Source organism: Symphalangus syndactylus, chromosome 2 (assembly GCF_028878055.3).
Source record: "Symphalangus syndactylus isolate Jambi chromosome 2, NHGRI_mSymSyn1-v2.1_pri, whole genome shotgun sequence".
NCBI lineage: Eukaryota > Metazoa > Chordata > Mammalia > Primates > Hylobatidae > Symphalangus > Symphalangus syndactylus.
The window spans coordinates 100,617,214-100,638,854 of NC_072424.2; the positions used below are offsets into that span (position 1 = coordinate 100,617,214).

General features: G+C 40.7%; 1 protein-coding gene across 4 annotated transcripts; it reads left to right on the forward strand.

Moving 5' to 3' along the window:
* The first annotated feature begins 607 nt into the window (after nucleotides 1–607).
* On the forward strand, nucleotides 608–21,425 carry SMPDL3A (sphingomyelin phosphodiesterase acid like 3A). 4 transcript variants are annotated; one of them, XM_063620916.1, is made up of 8 exons: nucleotides 608–939; nucleotides 7,138–7,351; nucleotides 8,576–8,720; nucleotides 13,032–13,128; nucleotides 15,375–15,544; nucleotides 16,612–16,792; nucleotides 17,932–18,056; nucleotides 20,419–20,776. In XM_063620916.1, the coding sequence occupies exons 1-8, from the start codon at nucleotides 828–830 to the stop codon at nucleotides 20,506–20,508; spliced, it is 1,134 nt and encodes a 377-aa protein (XP_063476986.1). In that variant the 5' UTR covers nucleotides 608–827; the 3' UTR covers nucleotides 20,509–20,776. The 4 variants fall into 4 exon arrangements, with proteins under 4 accessions (XP_063476986.1, XP_055118937.1, XP_055118931.1 ...); XM_055262956.2 differs by lacking the exon at nucleotides 20,419–20,776 and adding an exon at nucleotides 20,791–21,425 and having other exon boundaries at nucleotides 610–939; XM_055262972.2 differs by lacking the exons at nucleotides 7,138–7,351; nucleotides 20,419–20,776 and adding an exon at nucleotides 20,791–21,425 and having other exon boundaries at nucleotides 612–939.
* The last annotated feature ends 216 nt before the right edge of the window (nucleotides 21,426–21,641 follow it).

The following is a 21,641-nucleotide window of genomic DNA, read 5'->3' on the forward strand; positions in this document are numbered from 1 at the left end:
TTGCTGATTTCCTTCAAATCATGATACTTCAGGGCTCTCTGCATCACCTCTACTGAGGAGGCCTACCCATTAAAGCTGGGGTAGGTTGGCCCAAGAATGGAACCGGGATCGTTGAGATTTCAGCACCCCAGCATTTTTTAGTGACTGAAATAATGAAAATTCTGATCAGACTCCTGCTTGCTTGCACATTTTAACCACTCGCTTTTTGCCCAATATTCTCCTTGTTTCCACAATATAATTATAAACTGCTGACGTACTGCTTCCTCGTCAAGAACAAAGAGGTAACTTCAGGGTCACAAAAATGTTTGCAGAAGGGATGAATACCTCCAAGGGCCCTGCAACCAGCTGCGGATGCCTGGACGTCTAATTGCTCAAAGGTGTTATCTGAGACTGAAGAAACAGACTTTTCCCCTGGATTCTTTGAAGCTCCCCCTCTCTTATTCTCTAGCAGAATAAAAACTCCCTGCTTTTTCCTTTTTACACACGGATTTGAGAGGTCTCATTCTCCCTCCTGGCTTTTACCAAACTGAATGTCTTTCTCTATCCCCAAGCACCAGTATGTCAGTGTTTGACATCAACTGCACCACTGATACACGAGTCGGAATTTGAGCTTCTACAAGTACATTCCTTCCTAGGCCAAACACTAACGCTAAGAAATACGAGAACAGATCATCGCTAAACAGCAGCTGAAGGTCAGGTGAACTGCACGTGATCAGCTGGGCGTCTATACCCGCAGCCGTCTTCTGCCTCCGCCTCACCCTCAGGCCTGACGGTCGGAGTGGAGCTGCTGGACAGCCCGAGGCTCCGGGTCAGCACCGCGGCCCTCCATGGCGCTGCTGCGCGCGCTCGTCTGCTGCCTGCTGACTGCCTGGCACTGCCGCTCCGGCCTCGGGCTGCCCGTGGCGCCCGCAGGCGGCAGGAATCCTCCTCCGGGGATAGGTGAGTTGTCCGCGACCCTTCTCTTCCCAGCCAGGGCAGAGAGCGCGGAGCGGCGGCGCCTGCGCACAGCAGGAGAAAGTGCGTGGGGGCAGCTGTCTCGGGCAGAGGCTCAGGCTAGCCCGGCCCCTGACGCGCCCGGCGTTGACTACGGCTGCTGGGCGCTGGGAGGGCGACCGAGGGACTACAGCGTTAGGGCGTCCAGCCGGGAGGCCGTAGCTGGGCGGCGGAAATACCCTCGCCGGTGGGGGCGCTCCAAGGGCGCGTCGGCCGGATTTCGCCAGCCTGGCTTTTGTTTACATCCTGCATCTCAGTTGTTTTGCTCCTTGGGGAAGAAAGGAAAAGCTGCGGGACTCAAGGGAAGAGGAAGCTGGGAGTCCGATGTCCAGCACAACAAGAGGCCCCTAATCGGTCCTGAATAGAGGGGGACTGCAGTTTCCCCCTCAGCTCAGGGATGTAAATTTCAGCGTGACTCAGACTATCTTCTGTCTTGCTCGACCGAGGTCGGTGGCATTTTCTGCCACTCACCCAGCCAGAGCGCGAAAGCACCCTTGGGTAGACTCACCCCTTAGTCTACCGTGGAACTCACGGAGACTTCATTTCACCTGAATGTCCTTCCTGCGGGCGGGAGCCATTTTATTCACTCCCAACACTCAACACAGCGCCCGTTACAGTAGTGATTCTCTAAGTGTGCCCTGGACCGGTGGCAGCAGCCGCGGGACCTAAAATTGTTAGCATTGCAAATTTCCAGCCCATCCCAGACCTACTGAACCTGAAACGCTGGCGTTGGGGTTCCACAGTATGCTGTTTAACCCACCCTCCGCATGATTCCGTTCGGCTAAGTTTGAGACTCACTGGTCCAGAATAGATACATTTTGGTGAGAGATTGTACAATGCCATCTGAGCCTCCAGTTTCAAAAATCAAGGTGCCCCCACCTCCTCAACTCCCTTTAAAAATAATTGCACTGTTAAGAGGAAAAACAAAATTAGAGAAGTAGGGTTCTGTTTTCTTTTGGGGGAGAGTTGTCCCTGAGACTCGGTAGCAGCACCTACTGCTGAAACCTCTTTCGCTCCCTCTGTGCTTTCTCAGGACTTGGGAGCGCTCTAGGGCAAATATCTTCTCTTTGAAGGCCAAGTCCTCACGACTCAGCTGTCAGGTCTGAAGCAAAAACTGTAAATCTGGTTTCCCAACTGTGGCAAATGTCAGTCATTACAAGAAATTTCCCCAAAATGCTTATGTATACTGGTTTCTGCTTTTATTACAGCTTAGCTTGTGTTCCTTTAATTATGTGACCAGTTAGGGTTTTGAAATAAAATGTCTCAGGTTGCTTGAGGCCACACAATGGCAAATTCACCTGTGTTTTAAAGAGTCCTCAATGAGCGCTTTCTGGGGACCCTGTGAGTCTTCACACCTCCTGTTTGGTTGGGAAACTGCAAGGTTGAATCCCCTCCTACTAAAGGGAAAGGAAGAGGGGTTATTGGAGTTTGGAATTCTGAAGTGTTACCGGAGTCACTGGAGTTCAAAGGTCTGAAGTGTTACTGGAGTTCAAAGGCGGAAGTGTTCACTCAGCAGTTTCAAAATTCTCCTTTTTTGTAATATTTTGCATATTTTCCACTTGATGTGACAACTCCCCTGCCTCCTCCTCTCAGCACCCAAATGCTTGGACTTCCTTTCAGCATCCACCCTGCCTGGCTACTGCTTTCTTGTTTTGTGTTTTTGCGTTTAAATTCCGAGTCTTAGTTTTCTGCCCTGTCGAGTCCTGGTGGTCAGACGACAGAAGTCCTAGGAAGCTTCACTTGTGTGTTTTTGGCTACAGTTCTTTAGATTTAGTAGGCTGGGACTGGCTTGTGTATTGGTACTGTTAAAGCAAACTAAATACGGCCTGAGAAGGACTCCTTACTTCTATATTTGAATCCTCGTGAATGAACTGTAACCTAGCTTAATAGTCAGATGAGACTGAAAACCTAACTTAAGAGTATGCAGCGGTAACAATAGCTAAGTTTGGCCAATCCCAGCAGCCATACTTCAACCATTCATACGCTGCTGAGTGTTCATACTGTGTTCAAATAAGGCGTAAGGCGAGCTGAATTATGTCTGAACTATGGTTCATTGGATTCTTGAGGAAAAGTTATAAAATCTTTTGGATTAAAAGATTTTCTGGTATAATTTTGAGAGTTTTTCTAGATATGTTGAACACACACATATTTTTGGAAATCTTTATTTTTTATTTTTATTTATTTATTTTTTTATTTTGAGACAGAATCTCGGTCTGTCACCCAGGCTGGAGTGCAGTGGCGCTATCTCGGCTCACTGCAAACTTTGCCTCCTGGGTTCACGCCATTCTCCTGCCTCAGCCTCCCGACTAGCTGGGACTACAGGCGCCCGCCACCATGCCCGGCTAATTTTTTGTACTTTTAGTGGAGACAGGGTTTCATCGTGTTAGCCAGAATGGTCTCAATCTCCTGACCTCGTGATCTGCCCACCTCAGCCTCCCAAAGTGCTGGGATTACAGGCGTGAGCCACCCGCCAGACCTGGAAATCTTTTTAAAGATAGTCTGCACAACAGGAAAACGTGCTGTAGTAAAAAGAACTTTGGACTTTGAACTAGAAAACATGGATTGGAGTGTGGGCTCTGCCACAGGCCAGGCCTTGGAAACACACATGGGCACACAGTTTCGTTAGGAGAGGGACATGAGGCTTCCAGATGTTCATGATTCATGAGTCCCAGGTTAAGAACCTGTCAGAGCTCTGTTCTTGGCTTCTATTTAAAGACATCTTTCAGTGAATTTAAATGATTATCCCCTAATTTATCTGTCTGGGAATGCCATGCAGTAGAAAGATCACTAGACCGGAAGTCTGGAGAGACTGGTTCCAGTTAAGCTTTCATTACTGAGTCATCTGTGATCTTGAGGATATCATGAGATTTGCCTTTGCCTAAATGTCATCATATATAAATTAAAGAATGTTGAAGGGCTACTATAAGTCATGCATATTCTAGATGCTGGCGATATATAAGTCTAGGTACTAAATTATATCAGAGGGGTGTGCTCTTAATGCATTTCAGGTTTGGGTTTACTGAAACAGATGCTGAATATGTTTCTGGTCTCTTTTCCCCTAATCTTCACAGTATCTCCTGTGCAGATAATTGTCGTTATCTGTTTTCTTTCTTCTCCTTCTTCCCTTTTTTTTTTTTTTGAGACAAGGTCTCTGTCACTCAGGCTGGAGTGCCTTGGCCCAGTCTTGGCTCACTGCAGCCTCAATCTCCCTGGCTCAAGAGATCCTTCCTAAGTTTTGTATTTTTTGTAGGCATGGGGTTTCACCATGTTGCCCAGGCTGGTCTCAAAATCCTGAGCTCAAGTGATCCTCCTGCCTCAGCCTCCCAAAGTGCTGAGATTACAGGCATGAGTGCCTGGTATCATTATCTGTTTTCATGTGAGGCAAGTGAGACTGGAGACAGTTGAATGTGAAAACACAGAGAGGAATTGTATGTGGATAAGGGCAATGTGGACTCTGGAGTCAGATTTCCTGAATTCATAGTTTAGCCCTGTTGCAGATGATAGTTTAGCTCTGTTGCAGCTGATGCATGTAACTTGAATTTAATCTCTGTGTGCTTCAGTTTCTTATCTGTAAAATGGAGTATACATAATAATGAGCTCATACATGTGAAGCATAAAAAATAGTACTAAACATGTAATAAGCACTTGAATTTTAAGTATTACTTGGAAATGGGGTTTGAAGTTAAAAAATAACAGTAAAACTAACATTGAGCTTACTTGGTGCCATACACCTTCTAAGGGCTTTACTTCTACTAAGTCACTTAACCCTCACAGTAGGCACTGTTATTGTTCCCATTTCATCAATGAAATAGGCCAAGATCACACAGCTAGATTAGTGGGTGGTGGAGCTTAGGTTGGAAGTCAAACAGTCTGACTCTGGCCTCCACTCTTAACCACGACACTGTACTGTTTCATGTTCATTTACTATACCCTTACATTCTCGAAATAATACGAATACATGTTCACATTAAAACGATTCTCTGGGATGACTCTGAGCTATTTGCCATCTTTACTTTTTGTGCTGGGTAAAGTATATCTAAGATGGAAATAAAGATTGGGGTATTTTCTGCATTATGGAATAAAATAAAATTGCTTTTGGCAGATGTTTTCAAATGGTGACTAAGTGCCAAGTAATTGACCATACTACTACTTTCTTCTGGATCTTTTATCTACCGTTTCTTGGTTGTGAACATAAATGTGTTATGGAATTATAATGACAACTATGTTGGGAAGAAACAACAACCAAAAGATAACGCACCCCTTTCACCTTAACGTATCAACTGTTTCACCTTATTATCCCAGCTTTGGGTTTTATTCAGTAGTAACATATTGGTAGAGTTTAAAGCTTGCATCCTACCTGTTTGCTCTGTGCTTCTGGTGTAGTACATGCTGCTTTGTCACTTCTGATGTGTTTCTAGTCATAATCAGAGTAAACTCAAAAGTGCGGAAAAAAATCTCTTTATTAAAACAATTTGAACATGGTCTATAAGGATCATTGAATATATGTATAAATGATGTATAAACAAACTTGGAAGTCCATCAGTATGGGAGTTCAGATTTATTAGCTGTGTATACTTTAACAAATTTTCTATTTGACTCAGCACTAGTTTTTCAATTCTAAAATGAGAACCATAATTCCCAGTTCAGAGAGCAGTTTTGAGAATCAAATGACATAGTATATTTAAATTGCTTATCACAGTGCCTGGCACATAGCAAATACTTAATAAAGAGAGATACCACTGTGATTTTTTGTTCTAGTATTACCTTCAATAAAGGAAATTTTCTTGGCTGGGCGCGGTGGCTCACGCCTGTAATCCCAGCACTTTGGGAGGCTGGGGCGGGCCAATCACGAGGTCAGGAAATCAAGACCATCCTGGCTAACATGGTGAAACCCTGTCTCTACTAAAAATACAAAAAATTAGCTGGGTGTGGTGTCACGCACCTGTAATCCCAGCTACTCAGAAGGCTGAGGCAGAAGAATCGCTTGAACCCGGGAGGTGGAGGTGGCAGTGAGCCAAGATCACGCCATTGTACTCCAGCCTAGGACACAGTGCGAGACTCTGTCTCAAAAAAAAACAAACACAAAAAAAACTTTCTTAAGATGATTTCCAAGTAAGGATGCTATCAAATGGGCTTGGCTGCTTCCTAAAAACCCAATGGAAGCATCCTTTTTAACAACTGCTTCCCTTAATATTATTCACATTTTATACGAGTATATGATAGAAGACATACCTCTATTAAATAGCTTTTAAGAACCTTTGGGAATTCCTATTTTTGGCTTAAAGCTTGTATTAGAGATTTATGTTCTTTGAATTAATGTTGAGAGGCAAGGTTTATAAGAAAGTAAGAGTGATATGTAGTTCCTGATTCTGCAGTCTACTTACTCACTGTGTAACCCTAACAAACGACATCATATGTATACGTCAATTTTTCTACAAGAAGAATGTAAATAACTTGTAAAATCTTAAATTCTTAAAGGAGACGTGCTATTAAGATACAAGATGATGTCATCATCGGCCTCTCCGAAGGATATTTTCGTACAGTTTATTATGGAAACATAGCTTTGCTAAATACTCTTTGTTAGGTTATCATGCTGATACTAATACTGAGCTCGTCGGTTCTTTTTTTTTGAGATGGAGTCTTGTGCTGTCGCCCAGGCTGGAGTGCAGTGGCATGATCTCAGCTTACCACAACCTCCACCTCCCGGGTTTAAGTGATTCTCCTGCATCAGCCTCCCAAGTAGCTGGGATTACAGGCGTGTGCCACCACACTCAGCTAATTTTTTATATTTTTGGTAGAGATAGGGTTTCACCATGTTGGCCAGGCTGGTCTCGAACTCCTGACCTCAAGTGATCCCCCTGCTTCAGCCTCCCAAATTGCTGGGATTATAGGCATGAGCCACCGCGCCCGGCCTGAGCTCATCAGTTCTGACACACTTAAGTAGTAAATTGTTCCTACAGTTCCTTGAAGCTCATCTTCTCACAGAGGGTTGTATTTAACTTCAAGGTGTATGAACATTTAAATTACCAAGGCTTTCCTCCATCACAGGGAGGAACAACCGTCTCTAGTCTTAATATAAATATTTGTATGAGAATTCCAAAAGAGAACAAGTAGATTTATCTGCATTTTTTGTGTAATCAACAGGACAGTTTTGGCATGTGACTGACTTACACTTAGACCCTACTTACCACATCACAGATGACCACACAAAAGTGTGCGCTTCATCTAAAGGTGCAAATGCCTCCAACCCTGGCCCTTTTGGAGATGTTCTGTGTGATTCTCCATATCAACTTATTTTGTCAGCATTTGATTTTATTAAAAATTCTGGACAAGAAGCATCTTTCATGATATGGACAGGGTAAGTGATTAAGTACCATTAATTACTCAATATTTATTTACAGTGTCCTAAGCTTCATAAGAGTGCTGAATTCCATAAGAAGATTAGTTACATTTTAAGAGTTATTTGAGTTAAAAAACACTAGGTCAAACTAATCAACATTATTAGAGGTAAGAACAATTTTAGGAGTTTTTTTTTTTTTGGAATACAGATTTCAGAAATATGTCACTGTTAACTAAGAGATGAATCCATAAACAGCACACTTGTATCAATATCTTGAGATGTTGATATTAGGTCTTCATGAAATTATCAAAGACGAAAGGCAATAATGGAAGTTTACCTGTCATGACAATTTTGTAAAACATCATCTTCTGGCAGTATAACTAACTGGTTCCCTTCATCATTATAGGGTAAAGAGGCCCATATTTCTTTACCTGGAATAATGACCATGGCTAATACTTGTAGAGTATTTACTTCGGGCTTGGCACTGTTTTAATTAACTTATACATTGTAACTTATTTAATTTTTACAATGGGTATTATTATTCCCATTTTACAGATGAGGAAGGCACTGAACATCTTAGTAACTTACAGTATACACAGCTAGTAATTGGCAAAACTGGGATTTGAAATAGGCATTTGGGCTCTGGTTCAATTGGCATCTGCTTTTAATTATTGCAGTTTTTAGCCTCTTATAAATCTTCAGTCAGGTAGTGAAATAGGCTTGGATTTCCAGCTTATTTTTTGTATTACATTTTGTTAAATTTCTTTTATAGGATTATCTGTAGGGTAGAGGTAGGTGAAGAGTAGTCTATCAACTCTTTAGCTGTAATCTGCTGTTTTAAAATGGAAGTCTGGGCCGGGCGCGGTGGCTCACGCTTGTAATCCCAGCACTTTGGGAGGCCGAGGCGGGCGGATCACGAGGTCAGGAGATCGAGACCACGGTGAAACCCCGTCTCTACTAAAAAATACAAAAAAATTAGCCGGGCGTGGTGGCGGGCGCCTGTAGTCCCAGCTACTCGGAGAGGCTGAGGCAGGGGAATGGCGGGAACCCGGGAGGCGGAGCTTGCAGTGAGCCGAGATTGTGCCACTGCACTCCAGCCTGGGCGACAGAGCGAGACTCCGTCTCAAACAAAAAAAAAAAAAAATGGAAGTCTGCAATGATAGGTATAGCAAGGCATCATGCATAAGTCTAGTAACACTTTATGAAACTGATTTTGTTCTTTACAATCTGTCTCTTTTTCAGGGATAGCCCACCTCATGTTCCTGTACCTGAACTCTCAACAGACACTGTTATAAATGTGATCACTAATATGACAACCACCATCCAGAGTCTCTTCCCAAATCTCCAGGTTTTCCCTGCACTGGGTAATCATGACTATTGGCCACAGGTAAATTTGATAGACTTTCAGAAATGCTTAAAGAATTTTTCCTATTAGTAGTGTCAAAATAGTGACAATAACTAGCTAGTGATAGGGCGTGGGAATGGGTCTTATAGAGGGAGAATATGGTCTTAATCCTAACCATCAAGAAAGGCAAAGACAAGTACTTTGGGGACCATAAAAGTATTCTTTTAATATTTCATGAGAAGTTATATCAGTAGTGAGTTTTCAGAATAAAATTATCCAGCTTGTGGATTATTAATTTATGTTTTCCTTCATAATCTTCTTCAATTTCTCTTTTCTTTTGAATAATGTTCTGGTTCATTTGCATGTCCATGACAAGGTTAGCAAGTAAGGTTAATATTGATAAATATTTACTTTTTCCAGAATTCTTATTAGGCCTACAAAGATGTGCATACCCTGATCTAAGCTAGACTGTAAATAAAAACAAAAACATTACAAATTACCATAAGAAGCAAACAGGAAGGAGGTCCATGTTCAAGTCATAGTTTCTCTAATTAAGACATGATTCCAGGCAGAAACCATGTTCAGAGCATTTAATGCCTGAGATACCCCTGGCTCCAACAGGTTTTTATTTGAGAACCAACGTGTGCATAATAGCAAGATAGCCGTCCTGTTTACAGCATCCTATTGTAGTAGTGTAAAATCTTAGATTTGTACCCAGAGATTTTTGTTTAGTCCAGGGCTTGGCAGTTGTCTCCTATGGTACAAATTCAGCCAGTTGCTTGTTTTTGTAAATAAAGTTTTATTGGAACACAGCTACGCTTCCATTCATTCTACATTGCTTTTGATTGTTTCATGTTTCAGAATAGAGCAGTTGAAATGGATAGAAAAAGTTTACTGACACCTGGTCTAGACCTACCCTTCATTTTGTAGGTGAGAAAATGAAGGCTCAGAAATGTGAATTACTTGTCCAAGTGCTCAAAATCCCTTGGGAGCAGAGCCCATACTCTAGATCTTTTTACCTCAGATCCGTGTTCACTTAAACCAACATCCTTTTGCACATCCCTTGCCTTGCCTGATTAACATACTCAATATTTCCCAAACATATCTACCTTCACGCCTCTCCGTGTCCACATTTTTCTCTTTGCTTAGAATATCTTTCATCTTATGTCAAATGAATGCTGAATGGGGGGTTTGATTATTTTTAGTTAATCGAACCTGAATACAGTAATTTTGATGAGTTGTAGTCTAGAATAAGCTTAAGTTTCAAGTGACTTCTTGGCCCTGGCCTACTATCTTGAGATGAGTAATATGTGAGTCTTTTTGAGTCAGCCTGTCAACGAGCATTTGTTCCTGTTGATATGTTAGAACACACAGTGAAGAGGCTTGGGAACAAATGAGCTCCAGCAGCCCAAGGTCACACACGTTGTGTTTATATGCCTTAGGTGGCAGGAAGACTGGAATAGTGGAAAACACAGGAGTTCATAGTCACTAGAATGTAAATCTTTAACCAGCCCTGCTTTCCACTCCCTCCCTCCCTGCCACCACACCTCCCTCCCAGCCCTGCTTTTAATAGCTTGGCCAACTCGGGTGATTCACTTAATTTCGCTGATGCAGAGATCACTCATTTGTAAACAGAAGCTAGAAGTACCTACCTTGCAAAGCTTTTGTGAGCATTGGTGATATGAAAATGGCATAGCTTACTGTCTGGCACAGCATCAGCCCTCAGTAAGTGGGCTGGTGGTGATTGTCACATTAAGTGGTGACAGGGGATACATGTTTGTAACTCCTTTGAGGATTTGTTTCATTTTATTTTTATCTCTGTCCTCTTTTTGTCAAGTCAGATCTTACAATTCAAAGACAGAAATGCTACCTAACTTCTATAACATATCCTATTATATTAATATATACAGCTAGGGTAAATGGGGCAGCCTACATACCTTTAACAGTTAATTTTTTTTCTCTTTCTAGCTTATGATCTTATATCTAAAAATGTTCTTTCTGTTATTCTACTACCATCTTTCCACCTCACAGTTTCGGAAATGTCAAATGTAACATGAACGCTCCACAGCAAAATTTCCTAGAGGCTGATGTCTGAGATCTAACTCTGGAGAATGTTAGAAACAAATAAATTTCATAAGTGCTATTTTTCCACTGAAATTCCATGTTCATGCAGCATAGCTACATAAATATACATATACAGATGCATGTCCCCACCCATGACATCAGAAGTAGGTATCAGTGTGGACATCCTGGAGGATTCTTCCTGTTGCCACCCAAGGAAGGGTCCCCATTTACTCCTACACTGGCAAGACTGGTGCCACCGAATTTGTGGGTGGGTCACTTTCCATTAGGCTTCATTTCTCAGCAGTGGTTATGTCACAACCAAAAAGGATTGGGAAGGAAACATGGTGCAATAGACAATTGACTGTGAGAGTAATCATGGGATTTAGACCAGCCCTGAGACTGACCACCTATCCCTGGATAAGCCATCTAACTTCTCTGGTGCTTGTATTTCTCATGTTTAAAATAGAGAAGAAAGTCTAAACTGATTTTTACATAATTCTAAGCTTCTCCATCGCCACACCATACTTGGCATCCATCCCAAAGTAAACAAATGGCCAAGACTTTATGGCTTTTTATTATATGATGATAATGATGCGTACCAATTTTTAATCAGAATCTAGATTGGCCTAAGCTGTTGTGTAATTCTCAGACAGGCGACCCTGATCTTGGACACAAACTGAAAATACATGTTTAGTCCAATTAAAACAAGTCATTTGGTTATTACTTGCCCTATATGTATCTATATGTTCATCATGTATTAGACGCATGTATCAAGAACTACTAGGACTTGGGCATCTTCTTGAAAAATAACTTTTGATAAACTCCTCTCAGAAATAGGTCTATTTTACCAATGTACAGAAGTAGATGATGAGAGTGAAGAAGGGGTTTCAATCATTTAACATAATTTTTTAAAACAAAATTAAAAACAGTTATCCAATTCACAAATGATTTATGGGTTTTTATTCAGTATTTACTTTTTTTTTTTGAGACAGGGTCTTTTTCTGTCGCCCAGGCTGGAGTGCAGTGCGGTGGCACAATCATAGATAAATGCAGCCTCGACCTCTGGGGCTCAAGCTATCCTCTTGGCTTAGCTTTTCAAAGTACTGAGATTACAGGCATGAATCACCATGCCCTGCTTCAGTATTTACTTTCTTAAAGTTTTGTTTGTTTTCCTCCAAGCGAGGGTCCCCATTTACTTCTACGCTAGAGCTTATGTCATCCTGAAGACACTTTATGATAATAAAAATGTTTTGTACTTAAAATGCATTATTTAAAAAATCAAAATATTTTGATATAATTTATGCTGCCCTAAAGAGACTTCTTCAAATCAAAAGCATGTGGTTGTAAATCTTTATTCAAAGAGTTAAGAGGCTTATAATAGTTTGAACAGTTCAGAAGACTTTGTTAAGTTCTAAAACATGATGTTTTCCTGTTCCCTCAGTATGCTGCATCAGGCAGTGCATGTGCAGGCTCAAACCTGCCTTTGGCATCTCTTTAATGAGCACACTCCCACATCCTTCCCATATCCTGGCCATGCTAAAACATGAGCTTTTCTCTATACATGGTACACACCTATGGAACTCTGTGCTTGTGCCTGTGCCTATGCCTGTGTTTGTATCTGGGCCATTGCATTTGCTTTGATGCCCTTTTGTTAAGTTGATAAAGTCCTTATTTAAGGCCTGGCTTAAATAGTCTCTTCATTCTCTAATTCCCTGAGCTACATTTTTTTTTTTTTTTTTTTTTTTTTTGAGCCAGAGCCTCACTCAGTTGCCCAAGCTGAAGTGCAGTGGTGCAATCTTGGCTCACTGCAACCATCGCCTCACGGATTCCAGTGATTTTCCTGCCTCAGCCTCCCAAGTAGCTATGATTATGGGTGCCCACCACCATGCCTGGCTAATTTTTGTATTTGTAGTAGAGATGGGGTTTCACCATATTGGCCAGGCACTTCTTGAACTTCTGACCTCAAGTGATTTGCCTGCTTTGGCCTCCCAAAGTGCTGGGATTATAGGCATGAGCCACTGCACCTGGCCGTTGGCTACACTTGATTGTTCTTGCTTCTAAGCTCCCAGGACCTCTGGATAGTGCCCAGCACATTGTCTTATAGTTAATTGGTTACATTTTATCCCCCAGTCTCCAACTAAGTTATAATTCCTTGAAGATGAAGTCTATCTAATAATCATCCTTGCATCTCTAGATGCCTAACATAGTAGTCAGTGCTCAAGTAGTGTTTACATTAATTCAGCTGTGTATCTTTAAATTTCAATGGTGGATTATATTGTTTGTGGCCAGGATCAACTGCCTGTAGTCACCAGTAAAGTGTACAATGCAGTAGCAAACCTCTGGAAACCATGGCTAGATGAAGAAGCTATTAGTACTTTAAGGAAAGGTAAGTGAAAGACTTACTTATTCCTATTTTGCCTCAATTTTTATTCATGTTATTTAAACTTAAATTTTTAATGTTTGCTTGAGTGCGCCACTTCTGGAGCACAGCCCCCAGTTTTTGTGGAGGACAGTGAGTAGTAATGCTGCCTGTGACACAGGTCATGAACCTGTTTATCTTGCAGGGAGCTCTTCCTGTTCTTCTACTCTTTTTTCTTCTTCTACTCTTAATTAGGTAGGTATGTTCCCTATGGAGCAAAAGCTGAATGTTGGATTTGAATGTAAATAAAAGTATATGTTTCTAATTGGAAAATTGATTGAGAAGAGAGAATGAACACTAACTTCTAACCAAGCAGCACAATTTTATAAAACAAACAGCTGGTAAAGTGAGGATAACTAAGCTTTTAACATGGACTTTGAGGTGCTTGGGAAAGTAATGCATAATTGGTGCATAGTAAGGCCTTCCCTGGGTCATGTCTAAAGGCCCTCTGCTCCAGTGGCTCTTGACACATCATTATGTAAATCCCTGACATTTTGTGAGCTTAACTGAGGTGTCCAGCTGTTAAATTAAGACTTTGGTGTTTTTAGAATGTTGAGACAAATATTAAGTTAATGGCTAGACTTCTCTCAGTTAAAACACTTCTTTTGGTATTTTTGTTAACCCTTTGGCTTTTGCCACTATTTTGTTATTGTTTTTGCTAGCATGCAGCAAATCATAGTGTATATTAATTTGAGACATGATAGCTTAGAATTAGACTATGGTTCTGATTAGGGAACTATATCTAGTCCTCTTTTTTTTTTTTTTTTGAGATGGAGTTTCACTCTTGTTGCCCAGGCTGGAGTGCAATGGCACGGTCTTGGCTCACTGCGACCTCTGCCCCCTGGTTTCAAGTGATTCTCCTGCCTCAGCCTCCTGAGTAGCTGGAATTACAGGCACCCGCCACCACACCTGGCTAATTTTTGTGTTTTTAGTAGAGATAGGGTTTCACTATATTGGTCAGGCTGGTCTCGAGCTTCTGACCTCAGCAGATCCACCTGCCTCGGCCTCCCAAAGTGCTGGGATTACAGGCATGAGCCACCGTGCCCGGCCTATGTCTAGTCTTATACTTCACATCCTACAAGACACATGGCGAGCTTATGTAGGTTGAAGGGAGAGCCATAAAGAATGATCAAGATTCCTAAAGAAATGCTCTGCCTTCTAAGGAGACTCAGCATAAAGCAGGGGAGGCAGAAAAAAGCTGAGAAGTGGAATGCAGGCCCTAAGAAAAAGCCATATGAGTTTCATAATGATATCCATTCCAACGATAGCCCTCAAAGGTCCAGTTAAACACTGGAGTATAATATTAAGTTAAAAGTCATAGAAGCCATCCTGAGAAAGTCTTAAAGGCAAAAGTGATTTGGGACAGAGATGGCTTGCATGAGGGGCCTCAAACTTTGTCATCCCAGAGGCCCTAGTGAGACCTGTTGTCATTTTCTACTACTAGGACATGAAAGGCAGCTTCTCAAAAATAACTTCTGACAAATTGAAACCCAACTGCCCTGCTAGTACCATAATAAAAATAATAAGATGTTATGGCTACAAGAAAGAATAGAGAAAATTAAAGGGGCTGTGATCCATCATGATTGAAAGCTAGGGAAAGCTGTGCATAGTGAGTAGGCTCAGGGCAAAGAAAGCTGGGCCAGATCTTAGTGCCCAGCTCTGAAAGTGCCATTGCAACAGACCCTCGGGTGTCCCATCACCAGTGGTTCAGAGGAGTGGGTGGAATGATGCCTTTAAACCTCCTCTACCCTGAGATTGTAGCAGCTGTGGTTTGTCTGACCTTTTTTTCTGAGTAATCTCTAGCAAGATCCGTATGTGTTACCATTTTTTGGATTTTATATTTCACAATGTCTCTCATCTTAAGCCCCTAATCATAAAAGTAGAAGTTGATGTGTAAATCTTTCTTTCATAAAATTCAATCTCATTGCTTACTGCCAAAACACTTATTTATCTTTTCATGTGAATATTGGATACAGCTGTTGTTATCGCAATATGTTGGAAGTGACAGCACAGGGCCTGGCACCATAGCAGGTTTGCAGTAAATGCTTGCTAAATCTGATTCTTATCTAATGACAGCCTATCTATGTGCAAACTAAACAATGAGAAATAAGCACCAACCTCCTGACTGGATTGTAAACCTCAGCAATTTCCTTTCACAATGTTTGTGTGTATGTGTATGTTTTCCTAAATGTGTTTTAAAATTGTTTTTATAGGTGGTTTTTATTCACAGAAAGTTACAAGTAATCCAAACCTTAGGATCATCAGTCTAAACACAAACTTGTACTACGGCCCAAATATAATGACACTGAACAAGACTGACCCGGCCAACCAGTTTGAATGGCTAGAAAGTACATTGAACAGCTCTCAGCAGAATAAGGAGAAGGTAGATCCCATAGACCAAAACCATCTGGGAATAAATGGAAGGCAAAATTTATATGTTTATTAAACTTGGGGTGGACTCCAGTATCAATAAAAGTATTAGAATTTGAAGATATTTTGCATGAACACTTTACAACTCATGGATTTTCTTTTTTTTTTTTTTTTTAATTTCGAGACGGAGTCTCACCCTGTTGCCCAGGCTGGAGTGCAATGGCATGGTCTCGGCTCACTGCAACCTCTACCTCCCAGGTTCAAGCGATTCTCCTGCCTCAGCCTCCCCAGTTGCTGGGATTACAGGCACCCACCACCACGCCTGGCTAATTTTTGTATTTTTAGCAGAGATGGGGTTTTACCATGTTGGCCAGGTTGGTCTCGAACTACTGACCTAGGTGATCCACCTGCCTCGGGCTTCCAAAGTGCTGGGATTACAGGCGTGAGCCACTATGCCTGGCCAACTCATTTTAGTTTTAATTTTTTTTTTTTTCAGAGACAGAGGTCTCACTCTGTTGCCCAGGCTAGAGTGCAGTGATGTGATCATGGCTCACTGCAGCTTCAGCCTCCTGGGCTCAAGTGATTCTCCCACCTCAGACTCAGTAGGTGGGACTACAGGTGTGTGCCACCACACCTGGCTAATTTTTTTTTCTATTATTTTTTGTAGAGACAAGATTTCACCATGATGCCCAGGTTGGTCTCGAACTCTGGGGGGCTCGAACTCTGCTTTGGCATCCCAAAGTGCTGGGATTACAGGCTTGAGCCACCTTGCATAGCAAGTTTTATTTTGTTTTGCTTTTATTGCTTTTAGGATTAGTGGACATCTATTGGTATAAAAAGAGGCCAATTCAAAAAATTGTGACTGAAGTCACAGTTGCCTTATACCATCAACAGTGTGCAAATATAGTGACCCTAATAGTTTTATAATTTCATCTCTTTTTGTTATAAATAGAAGAGATGATATATTTGCTTTCTAAATTTTAATTAATATACTTTCAATCTTGGGTATCCAAATGTCATTTAGTTATGATGAATGTGCAGAAAGATTCTCATGAGGCCTTTTTGTGTTTCTTTTTCCAGGTGTATATCATAGCACATGTTCCAGTGGGATATCTGCCGTCTTCACAGCACATCACAGCAGTGAGAGAATACTATAATGAGAAATTGATAGATATTTTTCGAAAATACAGTGATGTCATTGCAGGACAATTTTATGGACACACTCACAGAGACAGCATTATGGTTCTTTCAGATAAAAAAGGTAATGTAATGCTGTGTTTGCATCTCCCCAGTCTAAGAGTCTAGAGCAAAGCGGTGAATATCCAGTAAATTTGCTGATTTAGTAAATTAAACATTTTATTTAAAAATCTGCCAGCATTAGCCTTTTCTGAATTATCCTCAATGGTTGTATGATGAGTGTCCAAATCACAACATTAGGCCTGCAGCTGGATTTCTTCAACATAAGCTCCTATTAGCTCCACAGGGCCAGCGTTATTTATTTGCTGTCAACACAAAAGCCTCAGAAACCCTCAGCTCACTCAAATTTTCTTTTAAATCTTTGAGTTTAAAGAAATATCACTCTATTTTAACTGCTACACTCAAGTTTCTTTTGATGCTACTTGTTTTATTTCTCAGAATTTAGAAAGCAAAGCACAATTTACACAACGGCGTAAAATAAAATATATTAAGCTCTTACTTGTAAATTCTTATTGATACATATATAAGCAGAGAGAACGATACAAACAAACCTCCTATGTACTCATCACTCACATTCAACATCTATCAAGATTTTTCACTTTTTTTTGTCGTCGTTGTTGAGATGGAGCCTTGCTCTGTTGCCAGGCTGGAGTGCACCCTGCGATCTCGGATCACTGCAACCTCTGCTTCCCTGGTTCAAGCGATTATCCTGCCTCAGCCTCCCGAGTAGTAGTGTGTCACCATGCCCAGCTAATTTCACCATGTTGGCCAGGAAGGTCTTGATCTCTTGACCTAGTGATCTACCCACCTCGGCCTCCCAAAATGCTGGGATTACAGGCATGAGCCACTGCACCTGGCCTTATATTCTTTTAATTTTTTGCTGGAGTATTTGAAAGTGAATCTCAAACACTGGATCCATTTCAGCACTACATATTCTATATTCATTGCTAAAATATATGGATAATTTACATAACCACAAACTTAGTTAACAAAATCAACAATAATTATCTGGTATCAATAACAAAAATGACCCTATTTTCTCAAAATTGTCTCTTTACAGTTGTTTCAAGTCAGTATCCATCAGTGATCACATATCACTTGGTTATGTCTGTTAATCTCTTAATCTGGAACCTGTTTATATTTTTAATATAGTTAAACTCTATTATTTAAAAATATATGTTTATGTGCATATGTTTTGTTCAGGAAGTCCAGTAAATTCTTTGTTTGTGGCTCCTGCTGTTACACCAGTGAAGAGTGTTTTAGAAAAACAGACCAACAATCCTGGTATCAGACTATTTCAGTATGATCCTCGTGATTATAAATTATTGGTAAGTTGTCAGATTTCAGAGCTGACCCCATATTTATGCGTATCTTTGCAGTTTTCATTAGTTTAGTTGAATTTTTCTCAGGACAGTCATGTGAGATGTATTTTATGTTGAAATCTCCTGGCATCCTTCTTCTTTTTTATACTTGCAATGTTATCAGGACTTACTAAGTGTGAGCTGATGAAGTTAGTCTTTGGAAGGCTGTTTCTGTTCTTCTAAGGACTTCACATTTATTTAGATGCTTTCATTGGTTAGTGCCATGTTTGTGGACTTGTATACATACTGAAATGTTTCACTAAGCCATGTTCATTCTTCTTCTCCAGAATATAAGTATCAAGAAGAGTGTAGGCTCTGTTACCATTCCCTCTCATGAGCCATTATTTCTAAACTTTTCTGTGTCCCAGTCTATTTCTCCATGAAATGGGAATTAAAATATCATTTAATTCACTGAGTTGCTATGAGGATTGCATGAACAAATCTATGTAAAGCACTTAGAAAAATGCTTGGCTCATACTAAATGCTTAATAAATGTTAACAAACAAGATTTTATTTTCAAGTTCTTGTTCTGTTATTCAGGCTGGAGTGTAGTGGTGCGATCATAGCTTACAGCAGCCTCAAACTCCTGGGCTCAAGTGATCCTCCCACCTCAGCTTCCCATGTAGGCGGGACTACAGGCATGCACCACCAAGCCCAGCTAATTTTTATATTCCTATTGTAGGAATAGGAATCCTATGTTGCCCAGGCTGATCTCGAACTCTTGGGCTCAAGTGTTCCTCCCACATTGGCTTTCCAAATTGCTGGTATTACAGATGTGAGCCACTGGGCCCACCCAAAAAAAATTTTTAAAGGAAAAAAATGGTAGCTCACGCCTGTAATCCCAGCACTTTGGGAGGCCGAGGCGGGTGGATCACGAGGTCAGGAGATCGAGACCATCCTGGCTGACACGATGAAACCCTGTCTCCACTAAAAATACAAAAAAGTTAGCTGGGCATGGTGGCGGGTGCCTGTAGTCCCAGCTACCCGGGAGGCTGAGGCAGGAGAATAGTGTGAACCTGGGAGGCGGAGCCTGCAGCGAGCCGAGATTGCACCACTGCACTCCAGCCTGGGCGACAGAGCGAGACTCTGTCTCAAAAAATAAAAAATTAAAAAAATTAAAAATAAAATAAATAAATAAAATAAAGGAAAAAAGTTGAATTGGATATTTGGGACAAAAGTTCTTTGGAGCAGCTTCATAGCTCCTTGCCTTAGAACAATTTAGCACAAAAGACTGGCCATTTAGCTTATGGGTACTTCAGTTTGGGTAACTTCCCCTTTCTACAAATACAATTTGAAAATAATTCACTTCAGTTAAAGCCATTATTGGTATAACTGCTTTTTTTTTTTCTAGATGAATTTAAATAGGAGATGGTTCTGTTATTCCCCAGAATAACAGGGAGGAGATATGGTGGCAGAAATCTGGTTTTATTCATAAATATTTGATTAAATGAGAAAATGAAACAATTGTGTAGTAAATTAGTCCAAAAGAATTTTTTCTAGAACTTTCAGTTGCCTAATTTTGGATCTGAACCTCAGATATATACATCCACACACACACGTATATATCCATCTATATATGTGTTTATGTAACTGAGGTTCAGACCCTGATGTATATTTACGTGTGTACATACGTACCAATGTGGGAAGATTCTCCTGATATAGCACTAAATAATTTCTAAAAATATAAAAATAATTTCTCATATAATTTCTAAATAATTTCTTAAAATACAGCAACGTATATAGTAAGACTCCATTTTTTTGAAAAAGCCAAAAATGTACATAAGTATGCACATCCCAAATATTTATCTTTGTTTTGATATAAAGCCTAGATCACCACACATACACTGGAGTACTGAAAAATGTTTAACAGCTGGTTCACTGAGGGGAAAAGTGCCTTAATTTGTAGTGTTTGTCAGTTTCCATGACAGAAATACTCACATCATGGACAATTTCAAGCTACCAAAATGCCACAGATTGACTGGCAACCTTCCTAAAAATTTGACAATCGGCTTCTGTGAGCTGGTACAAGCTGCCTCCAGCACACCACTGATACACACAACCATTAGCAATGGTTACCTCTGAGGATGTGTGAATTGAAGGTTTTTTATTTTGTACATCTCTCTTTATAGTTTGGATTACATGCTATTATGTTCTTTCATCCTTTTTAAAATTGAAAAAGTGATACAGGTTTTTTATTGAGCCTCCCTTCCTCCCTTCCTTCCTTCCTTCCTTCCCTCCTTCCCTCCTTCCCTCCCCACTCCCTCTCTCCTCCCTCCCTGTCTTTCTTTCTTATTTATTTATTGAGACGAAGTCTTGCTCTGTCACCCAGGCTGGAGCGCAGTGGCGCAATCTCGCAATCTCCGCTCACCGCAACCTCCGCCTCCCGGGTTCAAGCGATTCTTCTGCCCCAGCCTCCTGAGTAGCTGGGATTACATTTGCCCGCCACCATGCCTGGCTAATTTTTTTTTTTTTTTTTGTATTTTTGGTAGAGATGGGGTTTCACCATGTTGGTCAGGCTGGTCTCAAACTCCTGACCTCAGGTAACCCACCCGCCTCAGCCTCTCAAAGTACTAGGATTACAGGCGTGAGCCACAGTGCCCAGCCTAAAATGTCACGGAAATTTAAACATCAGCGCTTCTTGTTATACAATGCCTTATGTGCCAAAAAGTGAACCAGGTTTTGTTACTGTTCTTAACTGCAGGATATGTTGCAGTATTACTTGAATCTTACAGAGGCGAATCTAAAGGGAGAGTCCATCTGGAAGCTGGAGTATATCCTGACCCAGACCTATGACATTGAAGATTTGCAGCCGGAAAGCTTATATGGATTAGCTAAACAATTTGCAATCCTAGACAGTAAGCAGTTTATAAAATACTACAATTACTTCTTCGTGAGTTATGACAGCAGTGTAATATGTGATAAGACATGTAAGGCCTTTCAGATTTGTGCAATTATGAATCTTGATAATATTTCCTATGTAGATTGCCTCAAACAGCTTTATATAAAGCACAATTACTAGCATTTCACAGTTTTTGTTAATAGAAAATGCTGATTCTGATTCTGATTCTGAGATCAATTTGTGAGAATTTTACATAAATCGTTGTTAATTATTGAGTGGGCAAGTACACTTCCTGTCTTTGCTTTCTTTTTTTTTTCTTTTTGATGCCTAAATGTAGATATCTTTATCATTCTGAATTGTATTATATATTTAAACTGCTCGTTAATAGAATGATGGATGTAAATTGGATGTAAATATTCAGTTTATATAATTATATCTAATTTGTACCCTTGTTGAAATTGTCATTTATACAATAAAGCAAATTCTTTATCTCTAAATATGATAAAGTTAACATGATAATTTTTAGTTAAAATCTATGTATTAACTGAGGTCCAAACTGTTTACCTCTCATATGTAAACAGACGTTACCACTGTTTACATGCACTATCTACTCTTGGGAAAATACCATGGTCATTAGGACCATGCTGAAACATCACAGGGCCTGTATTGCCTAGCTTTCTTCATTCTGTGAGTCTTTGGCATTGCTAACTTTT

Excerpts from the sequence above, each read along its gene's own strand:
- SMPDL3A (XM_055262956.2), top strand. The coding sequence starts at position 828 with ATGGCGCTGCTGCGCGCGCTCGTCTGCTGCCTGCTGACTGCCTGGCAC. Across the intron at positions 13,129-15,374 it reads TATTAGTACTTTAAGGAAAG|GTGGTTTTTATTCACAGAAA; the intron begins GTAAGTGAAAGA and ends TTGTTTTTATAG. Across the intron at positions 18,057-20,790 it reads CTCGTGATTATAAATTATTG|GATATGTTGCAGTATTACTT; the intron begins GTAAGTTGTCAG and ends TCTTAACTGCAG.